Source organism: Nannospalax galili, unplaced genomic scaffold, assembly GCF_000622305.1.
Source record: "Nannospalax galili isolate Female #2095 unplaced genomic scaffold, S.galili_v1.0 scaffold278, whole genome shotgun sequence".
Lineage (NCBI taxonomy): Eukaryota > Metazoa > Chordata > Mammalia > Rodentia > Spalacidae > Nannospalax > Nannospalax galili.
The window spans coordinates 11992578-12015148 of NW_008347536.1; the positions used below are offsets into that span (position 1 = coordinate 11992578).

At 39.4% G+C, this 22571-nt stretch overlaps 1 protein-coding gene across 1 annotated transcript in view; it reads left to right on the forward strand.

Annotated features, from left to right (window-relative positions):
- The window catches only part of Rsf1 (remodeling and spacing factor 1), a 149145-nt gene that overhangs the window by 16837 nt on the left and 109737 nt on the right, over positions 1–22571 (forward strand). The window contains exon 2 of the mRNA XM_008844208.3: positions 18122–18213. Coding sequence (XP_008842430.1) covers positions 18122–18213 — 92 coding nt within the window. The remainder of the gene's footprint in view (positions 1–18121; positions 18214–22571) is intronic.

The following is a 22571-nucleotide window of genomic DNA, read 5'->3' on the forward strand; positions in this document are numbered from 1 at the left end:
TATGCAAAATAAATAATAGATTGTAGATGTAAATTCACTCTATCCGTTACTTATTAGATATCGTGAAGGTTAGCAAACCTTATCAGATACTAAATAGTATTTTAGGTGGTTTTAGTGGAAATCTATCTGTTGAGGCTGTTCTGCCAGTATAGAAGTAGCTGGAGGCATGACAGTGAATAAGCACAGCTGTAGTCCAGTAGAACTTTATAGACAGTAAAATGTGAATTTCGTGAAATTATCATGTATCACAAAAAACTCTTTCCTTTGCTTGTTTTTCCACCCAGCCTTTTAAAACTGAAAGCATTCTTAGCTCAGAGGCTTGTGAAAGGAGTGAGAGATACATTTGCCCTGTGTGTACCTTTTCACTAATCTTTGGTCCAAACCTTCTTTCTTCAATGTTACCACCAGCCATGTATGGTATTTGAATGATAATTAGATGAATTAAATAAAAGATAGAGGTTGCCAGAGTGAATAGGGAAAGCAAGACCTAAGTATATAAGGTCAACTTTATACATAAAGGTGCAGATTAAAAGAAAAATGAGGGCTGGAGAGATGGCTCAGTGGTTAAGAACACTGATTGTTCTTGCAGAAGACCCAGGTTTGAATCCCAGCACCCACATGGCAGCTAACAACTGTCTGTAACTCCAGTCCCAGGGCATTTGACAGCCTGTTCTGACCTCTGGGGGCATTGCACGACATGCAGGCATTACATGCATACACATAAAAATAAATAAAATTTTAAAAAATTATTCAAAAAATGATACATGTACAAGTCTCTGAATTTAGTCCTTAACACTGCAAGAAAAAAAAAATAAAATGGAATGTTCAGAAAAAGGAATGTTATACAGATGGGGTATTATAATTCTAGAGGATAATTATCACTGTTTTTCCCTAATAGCAGAGCTTTAAAGTATATTAACCAGGGCTGGAGAGATGGCTCAGCAGTTAAGAGCACTCTCTGCTCTTGCAGAGGACCTGGGTTCGATTCCCAGCACCCACATTGCGGCTACAAACCATCCTTAACTCCAGTTCCAGGGGAATCCGAAGCCCTCTTCTGACCTCCGCAGCATTGCACGACAGAGGTGCACTCACATACATGCAGGCAATACACTCATACACATAAAATAAAAATAATAAAATATTTTTTAAAAAAGACACAGACGAATAGAGAAGTCATGGCTAATGCTGTCATTACCGCCCGCCCTTTTTTTTTTCTCACTATGTAGCTCTAACTACCCTGAAACTCACTATGTAAACCAGACTGGCCCCAAACACATAGAGATCCACCTGCCTCTGACTTCCAAGTACTGGAAGTAAAGTCCTATGCCACTAGGGCTGGAGTCACACTTTAAAGTGACTGGCAATACCCTTGGTGCTGATGGCCACTGTCCTAGGTGCTGAAGACACCTGTTTCCTATGGGATACGTGTAATCACAGGAATGTAGTATCTTTTGATGAATAAGGACAAAGCAGGATCATTTTTGGATTCCAGGATGAGATACTTTATCCTGATAAGGTGAGGTAAAAGATTTCCCAAGGGAGCAGTATGGGTATGGAGGAAGCTGCACGTGTTGAGCTGGAAGCTAGAAACAGTATGGGGAGTTTGGGAGTGCCAGGAAGTTGCAGACACATTTGCTGATTCTAAACGAAAACTAGCAACTAGTACTCTGAACTTGTTTGAGGAAAAGTAGCAGTATTTGTGAAGCCCTCTGGCAGTCTTGTCTGTTACCTGAATATATTCCTTCTCTAGCACAGTGGGACAGTGACAGTGTACTCATTGAAGCGTAGGGCTAGATAACCTAGGGGACAAAAGAAGTGAAATCCTAAAATAGAACAGGCTTTCAAGGAAACAGCAGAACATCAAAGCATGTTAAGGAATCCAAATAGAAATAAAGATGTCAGAAGAGATTTGAAAGATGTTTCAAGAAGGATATGGTCAACAGTGTGACAGTCTACTGGGTTAAGCCAAAGACTACACTGTCCTTTAACTACTAGTTAGATTCTGATGAGTCAGAGCAAATGGACAGTCAAGAAAGTGGAGCCCAGAGAGCTCTGAGAACACGACACGAGGAGCAGGTGGTCCGTGGAGGGCACTTTTTTATATTATTACCATGATAGCTCAAAATTGTTTTCTTTTAAATGTAGAAGCTTGGGCCAACAATGGTCATTATCATCGTGTGTGTGTGTGTGTGTGTGTGTGTGTGTGTGTGTGTGTGTGTGTGTAGGGAGTGGAACCAGGGCCTTGTGCATGCTAGGCAGGTGCCCTGCCACTGAGCTGTACCACTAGTCCCAACAGTTCTTTTATATTCAGTTAGATTAATTAGATTTATGCACCTAAGAACTAAGTAAATACTTAGAGGCTGGAGAGATGCTTGAGGAAAAGTAGTATTTGTGAAGCTATCTGGCAGTCTTGTCTATTACCTGAACATATTCAGGTTAAGAGCAATTCTGCTCTTGCAGAGGACCCTAGTTTAGTTGCCAGCACCCTTGTTATTTAGGTGGCTCAACAGCTGCCTCTAACTCCAGCTCCAGTGGATCTGATGCTCTCTTCTGGCCTCCGAAAGCACCTGCACACATGTAATACACATGCACGCACGCACACGTGCACATGCACAGTTTTTAAAAATCTTTTAAACACCCTTAAATATTTAGACAGTGATACTTCACCATCATGGAAAAGTAAAGAGGAAGATGTTTTCAACACAGCTGTTTAATTTTTTTAAAGTTTTTTTGTGACATGGTCTTCCTATTTGGCTTAGGCTGACTTTGAACTCACTATATAGACCAGGTTGGTCTCAGACTCACAGAAGTCTCTGCCTCTTGAGTGCTGGGCTTTAAAGTGTGTGCCTGGCAATAACTGCTTAATTTTTTTGATTAAAAAAATTGGAACTGGAGAGATGGCTCAGCAGTTAAGAGAACTGGCTACTCTTCCAGAGGACCCAGGTTCAGTTTCCAGCACCCACATGGTGGCTAACAACTGTCCACAACTCCAGTTCCGTGGGATCTGACACCCTCTTCTGACGTCCACAGGCATTGCATGACATAGGTGCACTTACACATATGCAGGGAAAACACTCACGTATATATTCTAATAAAAATAATAAAGGGTTTTTTTTTTTTTTTTTGTCTTTTTGAGACAGGGTCTCCCTGTAGCCCCAGCTGCCCTGGAACTCACTGTGTAGACCAGGCAGGCCTTGAACTCACAGAGATCCACCTGCCTCTGCCTCCCAAGTGCTGGAATTAAAGGTGTGCGCCACCATGCCTGGCCAAGAGGCAGTAATTTTTAACTTTTAGATAATAATAATGATATTATGCTTATTTTATTTCATTTTATTTTACAATTTTTGAGACAGGATCTCATGTAGCATAGGCTGGCCTCAAACTCTGTGGAGCTGAGGGGTGACTTTGAACTTCTAATCCTCTTGCTTCCACTTCTGGAGTGCTAGATGTAGGCCACTACACCCAGTCTATGCAGTCCTGGGGATTGAACCCAGGGCTTCGTGGACTGCTAGGCAAATACTGTGCCCACTGAGCCACATCCAAGTTGTTTTTGTTGTTTTTTTATGCATTAAATTTATTAGTACTTACAAAAACTATAGCATACAAAAATATTCAAAGAATGAAAAACAATTTAAAATTCTGATTTCCCAATTAAGACTTACTTTGCACTGAAAATGTGTTATATCTTGAGAAGGCATTCAAAGGACTTACAGAAAGCATATTATATATATTAACTCATAGTATGCCTTTTTATTGCCATGCATTTGTTTACATATGTACATGTAATCATCATAAGCCAGGATTGGCAAATAATGGAGAAGAATTGGTTTTTTTTTTTTTTTCTTTCTGACATTGGGTAGCTTTTTGAATGTTACACATTCTAGGTCCATCCATTTGCTAATTTTTTTTTGAGCTGAATAATATTCCATTTTATATATGCACCAGATTCATTGTCCATTCATCTGTTGATGGATAACTAGGTTGGTTCCATTTCCTTGTTGATATTGAACAGAGCATCAGTGACCGTGGGGTGTAGATATCTTTATGGCAGGGCATGGTGTTCTCTGGGTATATGCCCAGAGTGGAATAGCTGGGTCATAATGGCAATTCTATTTTTAATTTCTAGAGAAACCTCCAAACTGGTTAATTTATTGATTTATGAATGTTGAACCAACCTTGCCTTCCTGGGATGAAGCATATTTGGTCATAATGTATGATCTTAATGTATGTGTTCCTGAACTTGGTTTGCAAGTATTTTGTTGAATTTTTGCATCTATGCTCATCAAAGAGCTTATTTTGTACTTTTTGTTGTTGTTGTTGTTGTGTTCTTGGCTTTGGTATCAGAAAAATACTGGCTTTGCAGAATGAATTTAATAATGTTCTTTCATTTTCTGTTTTGTAGAACAAAATGAATAGAATTGGTGTGAGAGCTTTCTTTACGGTTTGATGGAATTCAGTGGTGAATCCATCCAGTACTGGGCTTTTCTTTAAGGGGAAACTGTGTGTGTGTGTGAGAGAGAGAGAGAGAGAGAGAGAGACAGAGAGACAGAGAGAGAGAGACAGAGAGAGAGAGACAGAGACAGACCAAGACTGACTCCTGGTATTCTGTTAGCCCCAGCTGGCCAGGAACTTGCTATGTAGACCAGTAGACCAGCCAGCCTTGATCTCACAGAAATCTACCTGCTACTGCCTCCCTGAATACTTGAGTCTAAGGGTGTGCGTCACCAGACCCTGAGGAGGGGAGACTTGATTACTTCTGATTGCTTGTTATGGCTCCATTTAAGTTACTTATATTTTTTGGCGTTAGTTTGATAAGCATTTAGAAATTCCTCTTTATCTTCTAGGCTTTCCAGCTTAAAAAAAAAGTTATTTAACGAGGTGTGGTGGCGCACACCTTTAATCCCACCACTCAGGAGGCAGAAGCAGGCAGATCTGTGTGAATTCAAGGCCAGCCTGGTCTACATAACAAGTTCCAGGCCAGCTGGGGCTACAGGGAGACCTTGTCTCAAAAAAAAAGAATGACTAAAATAATTATTTATTTTATTTATTTTTTAAATATTTTATTATTTTTATTTTTTATGTGTATTCGTGTATTGCCTGCATGTAGGACATCGCATGTCCATGTCATGCAGTGCCTGCAGAGGTCAGAAGAGGCTGTCAGATCCCCTGGGACTGGAGTCATGGACAGTTGTTAGCTGCCATGTGGTTGCTGGGACTCGAACCCAGGTCCTTTGCAAGAACAACCAGTGTTCCCAACTGCTGAGCCATCTCTCCAGCCCCATATTATTTATTTTAAGTGTATGAGCAAGTGCATCTGTGTTGTGCAAATCCCACAGAGGTCCAAACAGGGCATCCGATCCCCTGGTCCTGCAGTTAACAGTTGTTAATTGCCCTGTATATGCTGGGTCTGGGTCCTCTGAGCTACTCTTAACAGGGGTCGGGGGAGGCAGGGGAATCTCTCCAGCTTCTATTTTCCAGCTCAGAGTATAAGTTAGCAAAGTAATCTCTAATAATGTTCTGCGTTTTGTGTTGATCTTTAGTTTTGTTAATTTGTGTCTTTTCCCTCTTTATTTTATTCAGATTGACTAAGAAGTTTGCTGATCTCATTAACTTTTTCAAAGAACTCTTTGTGTATTTAGTCTCTTATTAATTTCTTCTCTGACCTTTATTATTTCTTGCCATGTACTGGAATTAGGATTGACTACTTGTTTTTTGAGGGCCATGAGGAGTATCATTAGATTGTTTATTTGATATCACTCAAAATTTTTTTTTTTTTTTGAGACAGTAGCTTGGAATTCACTATGTAGATCAGGCTTGCCTTGAATTCACAGAGGTGTGCCACTATGCCCGGCCTGTTCAGATTTTTTTTTTAATTTCTATGTTTTTAATTAATTAAATTTTTATTTTATGTGTATGAATTTTATTTGCATTTCCCATGTGCATGCAATGTCTGTGGAAGCCAGAAGAGGATGTTAGATTCCTTGAAACTGGATATACCAACGATTGTTAGTCACCATGTGGCTACTGGGAACGGAACCTGGGTTCTCTTCAATCACAGCCAGTGCTCTTAACCTCTGAGCATCTCTCCAGCCCCAGTTATATCTTCTTGATGAATTATTCCCTTTACTAATATGTAATGTCCCTTTTTATCTTTTCTAATTTCTTTTGGTTTGAAATTTACCTTATTTAATACAAGGGTGGCTGCGCCTTCTTGTTTACAGTTCCCATTTGCTTGGTAGTTTGCTTCCACCTTTTGAGATTTTTGATATCTTTGCTGGCTAGGGGTATTTCTTGGAGACAGCATAGAATAGGTTCTTGTTTTTTAGAGTTCATTAGGAAAGAGGTTTGCTATTTCCAGTAGATTTGTTTGGTGATGTTCTGTTTTGCTGAACATGCTGGTATTACAGGGACCAGGGGTTCAGGTTTATGTGGTGGCCTTGTGTGTGCTACAGAAGCACTCTACTAACTGATCTGTATCCCCAGCCACAGTGTGTGTGTGTGTGTGTGTGTGTGTGTGTGTGTGTGTGTGTTGTTGTTGTTGTTGTTGTTGTTGTTGTTGTTTGATCTTTTTGAGACAGGGTCTCCCTGTAGCCCCAAGCTGTCCTGGAACTCACTATGTAGACCAGGCTGGCCTGGAACTCACAGAGATCCACCTGCCTCTGCCTCCCAAGTGTTGGGATTAAAGGCATGCACCACCACGTCCAGCTAAATTAAATCTTTTAAATAAAAGTTTAGGTCTTCAATTTCATTAGCCAGGAATCAGTTCCTCAGTAGTCACATGTGGCTAAATGGCTACTGTACTGGAAAGTGGAAACACCAAACATTGCAGCTGCTTTACAGACGACACAATCAAAGTATGGCAGTTTTAATAGTTACTAAACTGAAATTGTATGTGTGTGTGTGTGAGATGTGTGTTTTTGGAATAGAGCCCAGAGTTTCACACATGCTAGGCATGTGTGCTCCCAGCTTACTTTTTTCTATTGAAGTTTTGACTGTTTTTTTACCACCTAAAAATCCAATGCTAGTAGTGTCCTTAAAGATCATCAGCATCTTAGTTCTTATAACAAAAACTTAATTCAGTTACTAATTTGTGGCTTATGAACTTTACTTTTAATATGGTAGCTCTGTATTCTCCGGAGCAGTGCAGCAGGCACTACTGACTCCAGAAGACTTGAAATGTAAGTTGAAAGTACTATAAGTGAAAAATATACAAGGCATTTTGAATACTTAGTACAAAAAGATGTAAAATATAATAATTTTCAAATACTGATTGTATATCAAAGTAATACTTTGGACATACAGTATTAAGTAAAAGAAATTTGGGGGGGGGGAGCTGGAGAGATGGCTCAGCAGTTAAGAACACTGATTGTTCTTGCAGAAGACCCGGGTTTGAATCCCAGCACCCACGTGGCAGCTAACAATTGTCCGTAACTCCAGTCCCAGGGGATCCAGTGGCCTCTTCTGTCTTCTGTGGGCATTACATGACATGGGTGCACTTATCTACACGCAGGCAATACATGAAGACATAGAAAATAAAAATAATAAAAATATTTAAAAAAAATTTTTTTGGCTCAAGGTTTAACTCAGCGGTAGAATGCTTTCCTAGCATGGATAAGGCCCTGGGCTTGATCTAAAAATGAAAATTTTCAGCCTCTTTACTTTTATAAATAATGCTAGTAAAAATTTTGAATAGTGATTGCTAACATATTTCGGTTTGACAGTGCTGTATAAGAGCCATTACCCTAATAAATAATGCATGATGTTTTTAATATGCCTGAATAAATGTTGACTAGATAGGTAAAAGAGAATGGAAAATATGTTTACTGCATATTTATTTTTATTTTCTCGGGTCTTTAAAAAGTAGTGGCAATAGTTTAAAAATATCTGAGGATTTCTATATGGTGTGGTAGGTGGGTATGAAAAAACATTGGGGCTGGAGAGCTGGTTCAGCGGTTAAGAACACTGGCTGTTCTTGCAGAAGACCCGGGTTCGAATCCCAGCACCCACATGGCAGCTAACAACTGTCCATAACTCCAGTTCCAGGGGATCCGACAGCCTTTTCTGTCCTCCACAGGCAGTGCAGGACACAGGTGCACTTACCTACATGCAAGCAATACATGCATACACATGAAATAAAAATAATAATTTTTTTTTTAAAAAGGGTGATTGGAGCTGGGAACACCTGTAGACAGGCAGTTTTAATACCAGGAACATTCCAAGAACCAAGGATTTAGAGAAACTTGGATTTTCTGAACATTGAAGGATGAATACGAGTCACACAAGGATAAGAGTAAACTGGGAGACTTTAATAGGGCCATGTAGGCAGTGGGTAAGGAACGGACAAAAGATTTCTATCCCAGATTTCAGTGTTGAAGTGAGAGAAAAGGATTGAGAGTTAGGTTGAAACGGTTATCAGTGCTGTAAGGCTAAACCATGAAACTTAAATGAGTCTGTGTTATTATTTAGGAGCTATAAAAATAGTTACCAGCTGGGGTCTGGAGAGTTGACTCAGTGGTTAAGAGCACTGGCTGCTGGTACAGAGGACCTGGGTTCAGTTCCTAGCACCTACATGGTGGCCAGCAACCATCTGTAACTCCAGTTCCAGAGGATCCAACACCCTCTTCTGACCTACATGTGCGTTGCATACACGAGTGTACCTACATACAGGTGGGCGAAACACTCATAAATGAAAATAAGAGACTTTTCAACTGCTAAATTGGAGTATTAGATTGATTATATATTACTTGTAGCTATTTTTCTGAAGGGAGATATCTTAGAAAAATTGGGGGAAGTAGGTAGCAGGCTTGAGATGTTGTAAGGTAAGCCATCAAGTTTTTGTGTTTGGGGAATGGAAAAATTGAATGCGACCTTATTCTCTAAAAATCATGACAGAAATAACAGCATAGTGTTTTAGCATTTGTTTAACAACAAGTGTTTCACTTTCTCAAAAGTCTGTGAGATAGCCATGGTCTTTTATTACAGATTAGAAAATTGAGGCTCAGCGCTTAAAGGACCAGAGCACGTACACATAAGTGATAGAGCAGAGAATGACCCCATTTTGTTTGTTTCTACTGTGTTGTCCTTCACTTCCAGCATTTCCTAAGCCAGTACCCCAGACTTTCTTGACTCAGTCACTGCACTACCATCAGTTGCAACATTTTGTTGATTTTATTTCCTAGAACATTGCTAAGATCTGCCACTGCCCTGTGTACCACCTCTGCTTAGATCAGGCTGCTCTTACCTTTGCAGATGATGTTCTCTTGAATATGCTTCAAGGCTCTGCCCTGCACTCTTTTTTTTTTTTTTTTTGGTTTTTTTTGAGACAGGGTCTCCCTGTTTCCTGTTGCGGTTGTGTTTTTTTTGATTGGCTTGCAGCGTCTGCCCTGCCCTTTTTTTTTTTTTTTTTTTTGGTCTTTTTTGAGACAGGGTCTCTCTGTAGCCCCCACTATCCTGAAACTCACTATGTAGACCATGCCCGGCTCTGCACTCCACCTTTTAAAGCAAATAAAAGCTTTGTACTCAAAAGACTTTCTTCCTCTAATTTAGTCATTGAGATATTTCTAAACTACAGAGCAATCTCCTACTTAAACTTTTAAATAAAACTAAAGCTTCTTACTTGGTCTGGTGAGCCTGTCTTTGTGATTATGTCCATGTCTGAAGTTTCTTATTCACTGTTTTTGGTTTTTGCTTTTTTAAAATTATTTTATGTATATGAGTGTATTGCCTGCATGTGTGTCTCGCGGAGATCAGAAAAAGGTGTCAGATCCCCTGGAACTGGAGCTACAGGTGGTTGTTAATCACCATGTGGGTTCTAGGAATCCAACCTGGATCCTCTGCAAGAGTAGTCAGTGCTCTTAACCGTTGAGCCATCTCTCTAGCCCCTTGTTTTTTGCTTTGTTTTTAGCCATTTACATCTACTTTTGTTCCCTAAGCAGTATCTTTTTCACTCTTCACCCACTCAATGCTCACCTCCATACCTCAGGTTTTAGGGTGATTGCTATTTTGTTGTTGTTGTTGTTGTTGTTACTATGATAAACTCGGGACGGAGGATTTATTCTAACTTATAGTTGGAGAGTACATACAATCCATCTTGATAAGGAAGGCATTGAATTTTTTATTGAATTTTTGTTTATTTCATACAGAAAATCATCTTTATATTCCCTTCCCCTTTGGCACCCTCCCATAGCTGCCCCACCCCACCCCACTGGAGTTTATACATTCTGTCATTTGTGTTAAGGCCTATTATGTATAGTTAGTGTCCCAGATGTCCTTCAGTGCAAGTTCGTCCACTGAGGTCTAATCAGCCTATCTAGAGTCCCTCCCTTTAAGATCAGCTCTTCCTCAGCAGTAATCATAATTCTTCAACTAAGATTGGGGCCTGTTGTTCATTTCCACAGTTCTGTGCTGGATTTTCGTCTGCTTGTGTTTGCACGGATCTTATGCATGCTGTCATCATTGCTATAAGTTCACATGTGAAAGGACCCAGGAGCCAGGAGGACTATTTCCTTATGGTCATGCACATCCTCCCTGGCTCTTACAATCTTTCTATCCCCTCTTCTGCAATGGTCCCTGAGCCCTGGGTCCGTAGATTTTAATATAGACGTCTTGCCCAAGGACCCATATGCTGCAGACTCTTATTCTCCACATTTTGACCATTTGTGACCTTTTGCATTCCTAGCCCTCTGTTGTATGAGGGAGCTTCACTGATGGGAATTGAAAGATGCATTAATGTTCTCTTTATCCCTTGTTTTATGTTCATGAGCCTTAGGTGTAGAGGTTGTATCCTAGATGTGCCACTTAGACTTGGACAAGGTAAGACAGTCTCTCTGTGTGACCAATTGTGGAACTTTAATTATCTCTGTCTCTTGAAAACGAAGCTTCTTTGATGGGTAGTGAATGGGATACTTGTCAGTAATTTAAGGACCCTTTTTTTTGGTCTTTTTGACATGGGGTCTCCCTGTAGCCCCAGCTGGCCTGGAACTCACTCTGTCGACCAGGCTGGCCTTGAATTCACAGAGATCCGCCTGCTTCTGCCTCCCAAGTGTTGGGATTAAATGTGTATGCCACCACACCCGGCTGTTGAGCACTTTCTAAGATGTTTCTTAGCCATCTTTATTTCTTCTTTTGGGACTCTCTGTTTAGAGATCTTTGTTTAGATCTTTAGCCCGTCTTTTAATTGGGGCATCTGTTTTCTTGATTCTTTGAATTCTGGATTTTTAAACTTCTGTCAGATGTGTCACTGGTGAAGATTTTTTCTCACTCTCTTCACTTTCTTGATTGTTTCTTTTGCTGTACAAAAGCTTTTAGGCTTAAATAGATCCTGCTTGTTGATTATTAACCTTAATTCCTGAGCAATTGGTGCCCGACTTAGAAAGTCCTTTCCTATACCTATATCTTGTAGGTTACTGCCAATGTTTTCTTCTAACACTTTCAGAGTTTCCAGTTTCACATTGAGGTCTTTGATTCATGTGGAGTTGACTTGTGCAAGGTGAAAGATAAAGATCTAGTTTCATTCTTCTACAGGTGGAGTTCCAGTTTTGCCAACACCATTTGTTGAAGATGCTGTCTTTCCTCCATTTTGTGTTCTTGGCACCTTTGTGAAATATCAGGTGGCTAAAATTGCGTGTGCTCATGTTTGGGTCTGCAATTATGTTCCATTGATCTATGTGTCTATTTTTTTGTGCCAGTACCATGCTATTTTTATGAGTACAGCTTTTAGTATAGTTTTAGATCTGGTATGGTAATACCCATAGCATTGCTTAGGGTCGCTTTGGCTATCTGGGGTCTTTTGTGCTTCCATATGAATTTAAGGATTTTTTTTTCTAATTCTGTGAAATATGTCATGGGGATTTTGATTGGGATTGCTTTTGGTAGGATGGTCATTTTCACAATATTAATTCTTCCAACCCACGAGCATGGGAGGTCCTTCCATCTTCTGATGTCTTCCTTAATTTCTTTCTTTAAAGATTTAAAATTTTAATTATAGAGATCTTTAATGGTTTTGGTCAGGTTTATTCCAAGATATATATATATATATTTTTTTTTTTGAGGCTATTGTGAATGGGAGGGTTTCCCTATACTCTTCCTCTGATTGCTTGTTATTGATATATAGAAAGGCTTCTGATTTTTGTAGATTAATTACAAAATTAACACTTTACTGAAAGTAAAGGACTTTTATCATCAATGCATGCTGAATTTTGCCAAAGACCTTTTCTGCATCTATTGAGATGACCATGTGATTTTTGTCTTTAAGTCCAATTTATATGATTTATAACATTTATTGACCTGCGTACATTGAACCATCCCTGCATCTCTGGCAAAGCCTACTTGATCATAGTGAATGATCTTTTTGATGTGTGTCTGTATGCAGTTTGCAAGTATTTTGATAAGAATTTTTACATCTTATGTTCATTAAGGATATGGTCTATAGTTTTCTTTTTTGGTTGTGTCTTTACCTGGTTTGGGTATTAGAATGATGCTGGCTTCATAGAATGAATTTAGGAGTTTTCCCTCTGTTTCTATCTTTTTGAATAATTTAAATGGTATTGGTTGTAGGTCCTGTAGTGTTTTTATGAATTTGGGTGCACCAGAGTTTGGCGCATATATGTTCATAATTGTAATATCTTCTTGGTTAATTGTTCCTTTGATCAGAATGAAGTGATCCTCTTTATCTCCTAATTAGTTTTAGTTTGAAGTCTATTTGGTCATATTAGAATTGCAACCCCTGCTTGCTTGTTAGTGCCATTTGCTTGGAATATTCTTTTCCATCCTTTCACCTTAAGGTTGTGTCCTGTCCTTGAAGATGAGATGGCTTTCTTGAAGAAAACAAAAGTATGGATTTTGTTTCTTTTTTGGTCTTTTTGAGACAGGGTTTCCCTGTAGCCCCAACTGTCCTAGAACTTACTATGTAGACAAGGCTGGCCTTGAACTCACAGAGATCCACCTGCCTCTGCCTCCCAAGTGCTGGGATTTTTTAAAATTTTATGTGTATGAGTATATTGCCTGCGTGTATGTGAGTGCACCTGTGTCGTGCAGTGCCACAGAGGTCAGAAGAGGGCTTTGGATTCCCCTTGAACTGGAATTAAGGATGGTTCATAGCCACCATGTGGGTACTGGGGATTGAACCCGGGTCCTCTGCAAGAGCAGTCATTGCTCTTAACCACTGAGCCATCTCTCCAGCCCTGGATTTTGTCTCTTAATCCATTCAACTATGCTGAGTCTCTTGACTGGGGATTTCAGTGCACTGATATTTAAAGTTATTATTGAAAGATGTGTAATGGTTGCCATTATTTTGATTCTTTGTCTAATTTTGTGTTTCCACAGTTATAGCTTCATTTAGTTTCTTTCTGTTGCCCCTGGGGTGTAGTTGTTCTTTCTCCATTCTTTGTATTGCTTCACGTACTCTTTGAAGAGTAGGTTTTGTGGACATGTATTCTTTTAGCATGTTGTGGAAGGTTTTTCTTTCCCCTTCAACTATAATAGACATTTTTGCTGGGAAAAGTATTCTGGGTTGGTATCTGTGGTCATTTAGACTGGGAATACGTTGATCCAGGCTCTTCTGGCTTTGGCATTGATAAGTCAGCTGTAATTCTGATGGGTTTTCCTTTATATTTTTGTCTTGCTTTGTTTTTCAGCTTTCAGTATTCTCACTTTGTTCTGTACACGTAGTGTTTTCACCATGGTGTGCCGTGGGGAGTTTCTTTTCTGGTCCTGTCTATTTGGTGTTCTGTGTGCTTCTTGTATTCTTCCTTTAATTTTGGGAAATTCTCTTCTACAATCCTGTTTAAGATTTGGCCAATACTGTTAACCTGAAATTCTCCTTCCTCTAAGCCTATGATGTGTAGATTTGGGCTTTTCATGGCATCCCACATTTCCTGTATATTCCTTTCCTGTATTTAAAAAATTTTTTTTCATAATCTTTGCTTGAGCAGTCCAATTCTTCAACTTTATCGTCCAGTGTTGATATTGTTTTCCATTTCGTTCATTCTATTGGTGAGGCATTCTCCTGGTGTTTCGAATTTTCTTAGTGAGTGTTTCACTTCCTTCTTCATTTCAGCCTGAGTTTTCTTCGGTATTTCTATCTCTTTTGTGAATCCAGTCAGAAGTTTATCCCTATCTTCTTTCAGTTCTCTGATTTGTTTGTGTGTTCTTTAAATTCCTTGAATTACTTGATCATGTTTATGATTGTTCTTTCAAATTCTGTGCCTCTAGGATCCCCTAGAGGGATTCTCCTTGTAGAACTCTTCTATAGGACTGGTGGAGTTTGGTGAGAATGTACTGTTTTGGTTTTCCATATTATTATTTTTCATTGTGATTTTTGCATGTGGATTTCTTTAGTTTATCATTCTGGTATGAAGGTTAAGCCTTCCTTTGTTAACTTGAATTCTGCTTCTGTTTGTATTATTGGTGTGCCTTGGTGGTTTTCTTGTTGAGTATGTAAACCTGGTTGGTCTAGTTTTCAGGTTGTCTTAGATTTTATATTGGAGGGAACTGATGGCTTCAGTTCAGTTTCTTAGGAGCTCCCACAGAGGACCAAGTCAGGCTGCAGAGAGGTATACTTTCAATGTCTGTACCTCTTCTAGTAGACACTTGCAGCACAATTTGGGAAGTTCGCTAAGGGGAGGCAGGATTTAGGTACGCCTAGGCATTCTGCTAAGGTCTCAACTCCTACTGTGTTGCAGAGAAGTCTAGCCCTGGCAAAGTGGGAGGGTCCTCACTTGGTCCCAGTTAGGGAGCTGGGCATGGTGTGATTTGGGGAAGCTCACCACCACTTGGAGGTGGGATCCAGGCACTCTCAGGTTGTCTGCTAAGGTCTCAGCCCCTACTGTGATTGTCTGTTTGTGACCACTTCTCCCCTTTCCCCTATGTTCCACTCCACTAAAAGCTCATCCACAACATGGACTTTATTTTTTAATATTTTATTTATTATTTTAATTTTATGCGTATGAGCATATTGCCTACATTTTATGTGAGTGCACCCATGCCGTGCAATGCCGAGGAGGTCAGAAGAGGGCTTTGGATTCCCCTGGGACTGGAGTTAAGGACAGTTCATAGCTGCCATGTGGGTGCTGGGAATCAAACCCGGGTCCTCTGCAAGAGCAGTCAGTGCTCTTAATCACTGAGCCATCTCTCCAGCCCCACAACATGGACTTTTTAACTTATAATAGTAGACTCACAGAAATTGCTTGAATGAGTGAATGTTATGCATCCAAGTAGTCTTGTTAGGCCAGCTGGGCTACAGGAATACCCTGTTGTTCTCCTCCTCCTCCCCTAAGCACCCCCAAAAGTGGTGTCAGGTTAGAAGTAATTTCAGTGGAGAATGAAGTGCCTGAAAGAATGAGTGAATGGCATCCCCTTCTAGTCTCTCTCAGAGTGATCTGCACAGCATTTGTGTCCTTCACAAAAAAAGATCAAACATATTAGAGAATGCCGCTGTTTTTGATATTCAGAGTACATCATAACAGCAAACAATAAATAATTTAAATACTTAGAGAAGCTCTGCTGTAAAAACCTTTTGTTGAGGGGGAGCTGTTGGTTTTTGTTGTTGTTACTGTTGTTTTTTTTTTTTTAAATAAGAGTCTCCCTGTAGCTGACCTGGAACTCATTATGTAGACCAGGCTGGCTTTGATCTCACAGAGATCCACCTACCTCTGCCTCCTGAGTGCTGGGTATAATAAAGGTAAAGCTTTTTTTTTTTTTGGTCCAGCATTTTTCTTAAGATATTTGATAATGGAGCCAGGCATGGTGGTGCATACCTTTAATCCCAGCACTTGGGAGCCTGGTCTACTAGCAAGTTCCAGGCTAGCCAGGGCTACAGGGAGACTGTGTCTCAAAAAGACCAAAAAAAAGGGGGCCTGGAGCAGTGGCTCAGTGGTTAAGAACACTGTTCTTGCAGAAGACCCGGGTTTGAATCCCAGCACCCATGTGGCAGCTAACAACTGTCCGTACCTCCAGTTCCAGGGGATCCGACAGCCTTTTCTGTCCTCTCGGGTATTTCAGTACATGGATGCACTTACATGCAGGCAATACACGCATACACATAAAATAAAAATAATAAATAAAATATTTAAAAAATAAATAAAAGACCCCCCAAAAGCTATTTAATTATGGAAACTTTTTAGTTAGGGTAACTGTCATTTCTTTCAGCGTGCTATTGATATTTGAAAGATTTAAAATTTGCCAGACATAAATGTCCTGTTTTTCCCTTTAGCCCAATTAATATGTAATTTTAAAACATAATCAGGCTGACCGAAGGTATACTTATAGGAACTCTGGATATTTGCAGTTAGAATAGAGAACCTGAGGGAGGAGACAGCTAGCAGTCTTCTAATGGAAGAGGCATGACAAGCCATACTTTTAAACTAGAAAGTAAGAGTCAGAACCATTTAAAGAAGTTGTAGGAGGGTAGATTTTGAATTAGATTAAAGATAACTTTCTAGTAATTAAAACTGTCTAGAGAGTAGAACTAGTACTTTGGAAGATGAATAAATTTTTTTGTCTGTGAAAGTTGTCAGACCCATAGTGTTGCTCTAGAGAAGTGTAGCATGTCAGATTGGAAGTGTATAGTTTTTTTGTTTCTCTTGTCTTTTTAAAAAATATTTTATTATTTTTATTTTATGTGTACGAGTGTATTGCCTGCATGTGTGTAACTGCGCCCGTGTCATGCAGTGCCTGCCTAGGTCAGAAGAAGGCATCAGATCCCTTAGAAGTGGAGCTAAAGATGGTTGTTAACCACCATGTGGGTGCTGGGAATCAAACCCCAGTCCTCTGCAAGAGCAACCGGTGCTCTTAACTGCTGAACTATCTCTCCAGCCCCTTCTCTTGTCTTTTTGAGACAAGATCTCCCTGTAGCTGCAGCTGGCCTGGAATTCACTATGTAGATCAGTAAACCAGGCTGGCATTGAACTCACAGAGATCTGCCTGCCTCTGCCTCTGCCTCCTACCTGCACGTGGAATAGTATTATTTTATTTTATTTTATTGATCTTTTTGACACAGGGTCTCCCTACAGCCTCAGCTGGCCTGGAAGTCTCTATGTAGACCAGGTTCACCTTGAACTCACAAAGATCTGCCTTCCTCTGCCTCCCAGTGCTGGGATTAAAGGCGTGTGTCACCACACCCGGCTTTGAAGAGTAGTTTTTTTGTTGTTTTTTAAAATATTTTATTTATTTATTTATTTATTTATTTATTTATTTATTTCTTTTTATTTTATGTGTATGAGTGTGTTGCCTGCATGTATATGAGTGCACCTGTGTCGTGCAATCCTGCAGAAATCAGAAGAGGGCTTCGGATTCCCCTGGAATTAGAGTTAAGGACAGTTCGTAGCCGCCATGTGGGTGCTGGGAGTTGAACTGAAGTCTTCTGCAAGAGTAGTCAGTGCTCTTAACCACTGAGCCATCTCTCCAGCCCCCGAAGAGTAGCTTTTTTAAAAACATGAAATCCATTAGACTCAATTTCTAAGGTAGCCACCAACTTGAAATTTATATTCTTTGATTCCTTTCCCATGGTATGAATTTCTATCTTGGTCTGAAATCTAAATGTGCAGCATAAGGAGCACATGAGAAATTCTATTTGTACAATTAAATTGTGGGTTTTCAGTGGTTATTTATTGCATTACTGGGTGTTGAACCTGGGGTCCTCCACATGCTAGACGAGTGCTTTACTACTAAGCTGTATCTCCAGCCATATTTTAAAAAAATGTTTTATGGGACAGTTTTCTGTAAACAGAAAAATGAAGGAGAAAATTCAGAGCATTTACTTTGTACATTCTTTCCACACATACACAATCTCCCCCACTGAATCTGTCCTACATAGCAACTTCTGTAATCATTACACCTGCGCTCACTGTCACTTTCACATACTCTGTAATTTGTGGTAGATTTCATTCTTGATGACAATTTCAAAGAAAATATGAATATTCCTTCTCATTTTTAAGAAACTAGTATTTAGTTATTTCTTGTTCTAGTTTAGCTTTTTAGTATTCAGGGTGTTGAAAACTAGAATTAGCATCATATTTATGTTTTGAAAAAGTATTCGGGGCTGAGGGAATATCTTTTTATAATCTTAAATATTTGTAAATATTTTACTATGTTGGCTAACAGTATTTTTTCCCTTCTTTTTAAGTACCAAAAGAATTGGTAGAGCTCCACTTGAAGCTGATGAGGAAGATTGGCAAATCTGTGACAGCAGACAGATGGGAAAAATACTTGATCAAGGTAACTATTTGTAAATTACTTCTGTCACTGACTCCTTTAGTGTAAATTGATAGTTGTATTTAATACTATGCTTAACCTAAATTTTTTTTAAATTTATTTTTTAAAATTTTATGTGTATGAGTCTGTTGCCTGCATGTATGTAAGTGCTCCCATGCATACAGTGTCCATGGAGGCCAAAAGAGAGTAATCATATTCCCTGGAGCTGAAGTTGTAGATGGTTGTTAGCTGCCATGTAGGTGCTGGGAACTGAACCTCAGTCCTCTGCAAGAGCAGCCAGTGCTCTTGACCACTTCTCCAGCCATTAAGTATGCTTAACTCGTAAAATAACTTTATTAGAAGAGAGTATGATTCAAGCCATATTATTACCGTATATGATTCTCCTCTTTTGGCTGTTGCTATGCAGTAATTGCAGTAATAGTTTTTTTATATGTAGGGGTGGTGTGTGTGTGTGTGTGTGTGTGTGTGTGTGTGTGTGTGTATGTGTGTGTGTTTTAGTTTTAAATTTTTTTTAATTTATTTTTTTAAATTATTTTTTAAAATCATTTATTATTTTTTATTTTATTTTTATCTTATTGAGACAGGGTTTCCCTGTAGCCCCAGGTGGCCTGGAACTTGATTTGTAGACGAGGCTGGCCTTGAACTCACAGAGATCCGCCTGCTTCTGTCTCCAGAGTGCTAGGATTAAAGGCATACACCACCATGCCCGGCTATTTTTTTGTTTTGTTTTGTTTGGGAGACAAGTTCTCTATAAAACCCAGGTTGGCTTTGAACTTGTGGTTGTCCTACCTCACCACAAGCAGATAAACAATATTCTTGTCAATCTCTTGACAAGTTGAGCAAGAACTCTACCACTGTAGCAATCTTGAGTCTTGAGGTTTAAAAGTTATTATGCCTCTTTGGTGTCCTATAGTTTTTGTCTTGTGTTTGTTGTAAAAGCTGCAGTTTCACTGAGTGGCCCAGGCTGGCTTTGAGCTCTCCATTCTCTTGCTTCTGCCTCCCGGTCCTAGGATTATTGGCATGTGCCACCACTTCTAGCTGCTCAGAACTTTCCACATCTTTTCTCATTTACTTTTTAAAATCATCCCGATAGCTTCAAATAAGCTGTACCCCAGGGAAGTTATTTTTGTTTAAGATCACTGAGTAGATACAGATTGAACCTGAATTTGTCCCTGATTTGAAGGAGAAAATGTCTAAAACTCATTAGGCTAGTAAGGAGAAATATCTTAAATTCTCCATAAAGTCAAAAAGTCAACCTACAATTAACAGAACAATCTGGGTAATCTCAGCTTTAGGACAGAGCCTACTTAATGCAAAACTATTTGTTCTATAGGATGACCTTGACCTTCTTATCATCCTGCCTTCACCCCTGAGTGCTGAGATTACAGGCATGTGTAACTGCTCCTCATTTTACGTGGTCATAGAGAGCAAATCCAGGGCTTTGTGCCTGCTAGGTAAACTACCAACTGAGGTAAACCCGCAGTCCACCATTCAGTATTAATTGTCTGGAATTGCATCCAAACATTAAGAACCACATACTGTTTAGCATCCTGTGTATGTTACAGGATGTCCTTTTGGAGTATTTTGACTTTACTAGTATTAGATTATAATTTTAGGTCATTGAAAAAGTTTTCTGTCTACTTAAAAGAACTAAATCATCCTTATCTTCTTTTGTGGGAGGGGCAAAGTGTGTGCTTTTAGAGTGTTATGGAAAGAGGGCTCCTGAAGGAGCAGAGTTCCTGTTTTATAGTAAGTATCAAATGTGCTCTTCCAGTTATCTCTATTATATTATACCCCACTCCAACATAAGTGACATAAAACAGTAATAATTTAATCACCTCAGTGTTCTTGTCAGGAATTTTGAGAGGTCGTTTCCACCATTCTGTGTTGGCTAAAGCAGGCACAGCTCTTCCCAGAATCATTGGGGTGAGAACATGGCCTCCCAACTCTAGATGATAGTACTAACTTAACAAGCTCGGCATAAAATACATTAATCTGGGAGCTCATGGATTGACTGCCAGCCCAGTTTAAGAGGCCCCAGGGTGGACTCCCAGCACCTTCTAAGCCTGTAATTTCAGCTGCTCCAGAAATGGAAGCAGAAGATCAAGACTTCAAGTTCATTCTCTGAATAAACCCAGCTTCGGGTCCACCTGGGCTACATTAGACCCTGTCTCAGAACAACAAAAGAAAAAGTTGATCTTTCTTCACACACACACACACACACACACACACACACACACACACACACACGCATAATTATTTTAAAGAAGAAATTTTAAAAATAATAAAATAAAAAATGTCCACCATGACAACTCATCTGGTAAAGGCGTCTGTTTCAAGCCTGACAGCCTGAGGTTTATTCCGTGGACCCATGTGGTGGAATGTGTCCTCTGACCACATGTGTGCTTTGGCACATGTGCATTCACACACGTATACACACATAGAAATACAATTTTTAAAATGTTAAAATATGTTTAGATATTGTAGCACTAGTTTGAAGCATTGTAAAATTGGAGTACCATTTCAAATATTTTATGTAATGAATTTTCTAAAAGACCAATTAAGTGTTGTTTAATTAAATTTCTCAAATACATTGACCTATAAATGATAAATGAATAAATTTTTAGCTACTTGTAGTGCTTTTCCAAGTAACAATGAGATTGCCATTTCGCCTTTAACAAATGATTAATTAATGAAAGTTTTGGAACTTAAGAGATGCTGCGATTTCAGGACACTGGTTTTAACATAATATTTAAAAAGAATTAGAAGGGATGTAATATCTTTATATTAAAGTTGTTTTGTTTTGGTTATTGAGACAGGGTCTCACTTTGCAGTCTAGGCTGGCCTTTATTTTGCAATCCTTGTGGCTCCTGAGTGTTGGAATTACATAATACACTAAGCCTGGCTGAAGAATTTTTTAATTAAAAATTTGCTCTTAGAGCTGAGGTAGAAATCTTTTTTTTTTTTTTTTTTTTGGGGGGGGGAAAAATTTTTTTTTTTTTTTTTTTTGGTCTTTTTGAGACAGGCTCTCCCTGTAGCCCCAACTGTTCTGGAACTCACTATGTAGACTAGGCTGGCCTTGAACTCACAGAGATCACCTTCCTCTGTCTCCTGAGTGCTGGGATTAAAGGCGTGTGCCACCACACCCAGCAGAAATATCTTCTAAAAATATTTTATATGTATGAGTGTTTTATCTGTATGTATGTAAGTGTACCCATGTTGTACAATGCCCACAGAGGCCAGAAGAGGGTGTTGGATCCCCTCAAATTGAAGTTACAAGGGTTGTTAGCCACACCATGAGTGCTGGAAATTGAACCCAGGTCCTGGAAGAACAGCAAGTGTTCTTAACTGTTGAGCCATCTCTCTAAGTCCAGAAATATATACTAATCCCAGCTCTCTTATTAACAAAATTTTGTATTTTGTATAATTTAGTATTTTGAATAAATTCTACCCCGTTAAGTCTCACTTCCTTTGTAAGATGTGAAAATTGAGATGAGATTTTTTTTTTTTTTTATAAGACCCTTCAGCTATGATTGTGGAGCAGTCTAGTTCAACTTTCTCAAATTGAGATATATTCACATATCATAAGTTCACCTTTTAGAGTCTATAGTTCAAAGGCATTTAGTATATTACAAAGTATGCAGCCATATCGGCGTCAAATTGAGAAAAGAAAGGCCATATTCTTCAGCAGTCAGCCTCGCTTCCTGAGCTCCCAGGGATCGCTACTGTGTTTTTTGTTTTTGTTGTTGGTCTTTTTGAGACAGGGTCTCCCTGTAGCCCCAGCTGTCCTGGAACTCACTATGTAGACCAGGCTGGCCTTGAACTCACAGAGATCCACCTGCCTCTGCCTCCCGAGTGCTGGGATTAAAGGCATGTGCCACCACGCCCTGCCCTACTATTGTGTTTTATGATTCTGTAAATTTGCCTGTTCTAGATGTTGTGCATAAGTAGGATTGTACGGCAGTTTTTGTATCTGCTTTTTTTTTTTTTAATCACTGTTTCCTATTGATGTCATATTTATGGTGTTGTGCAGCCGCTGCCACTGCCTAGTTTCAGGACATTTCATCGCTGTGAGGATACTATTAAAAGCTCTACTTTGTACTCCTAGCCCTGGCAATGACTAGTTCGATTTCCATCTCCATGGATTTGCCCATCCATTGTTGACGGTTCACAGTTCACATACGTGGAATCACAGCATATGGCTCTTTGTACCTAGCTTCTTCCACTTAGCATGTTTTCCATGTTCATCCATATTTTGGCATGTGTTTGTACCTTCTTTATACTTAACAACATTGCATTTTAAGGTTAGAGCACATTTTATTTATCTATATTTCCTTTGTGATTTGTTTCTGTTCTGGCTA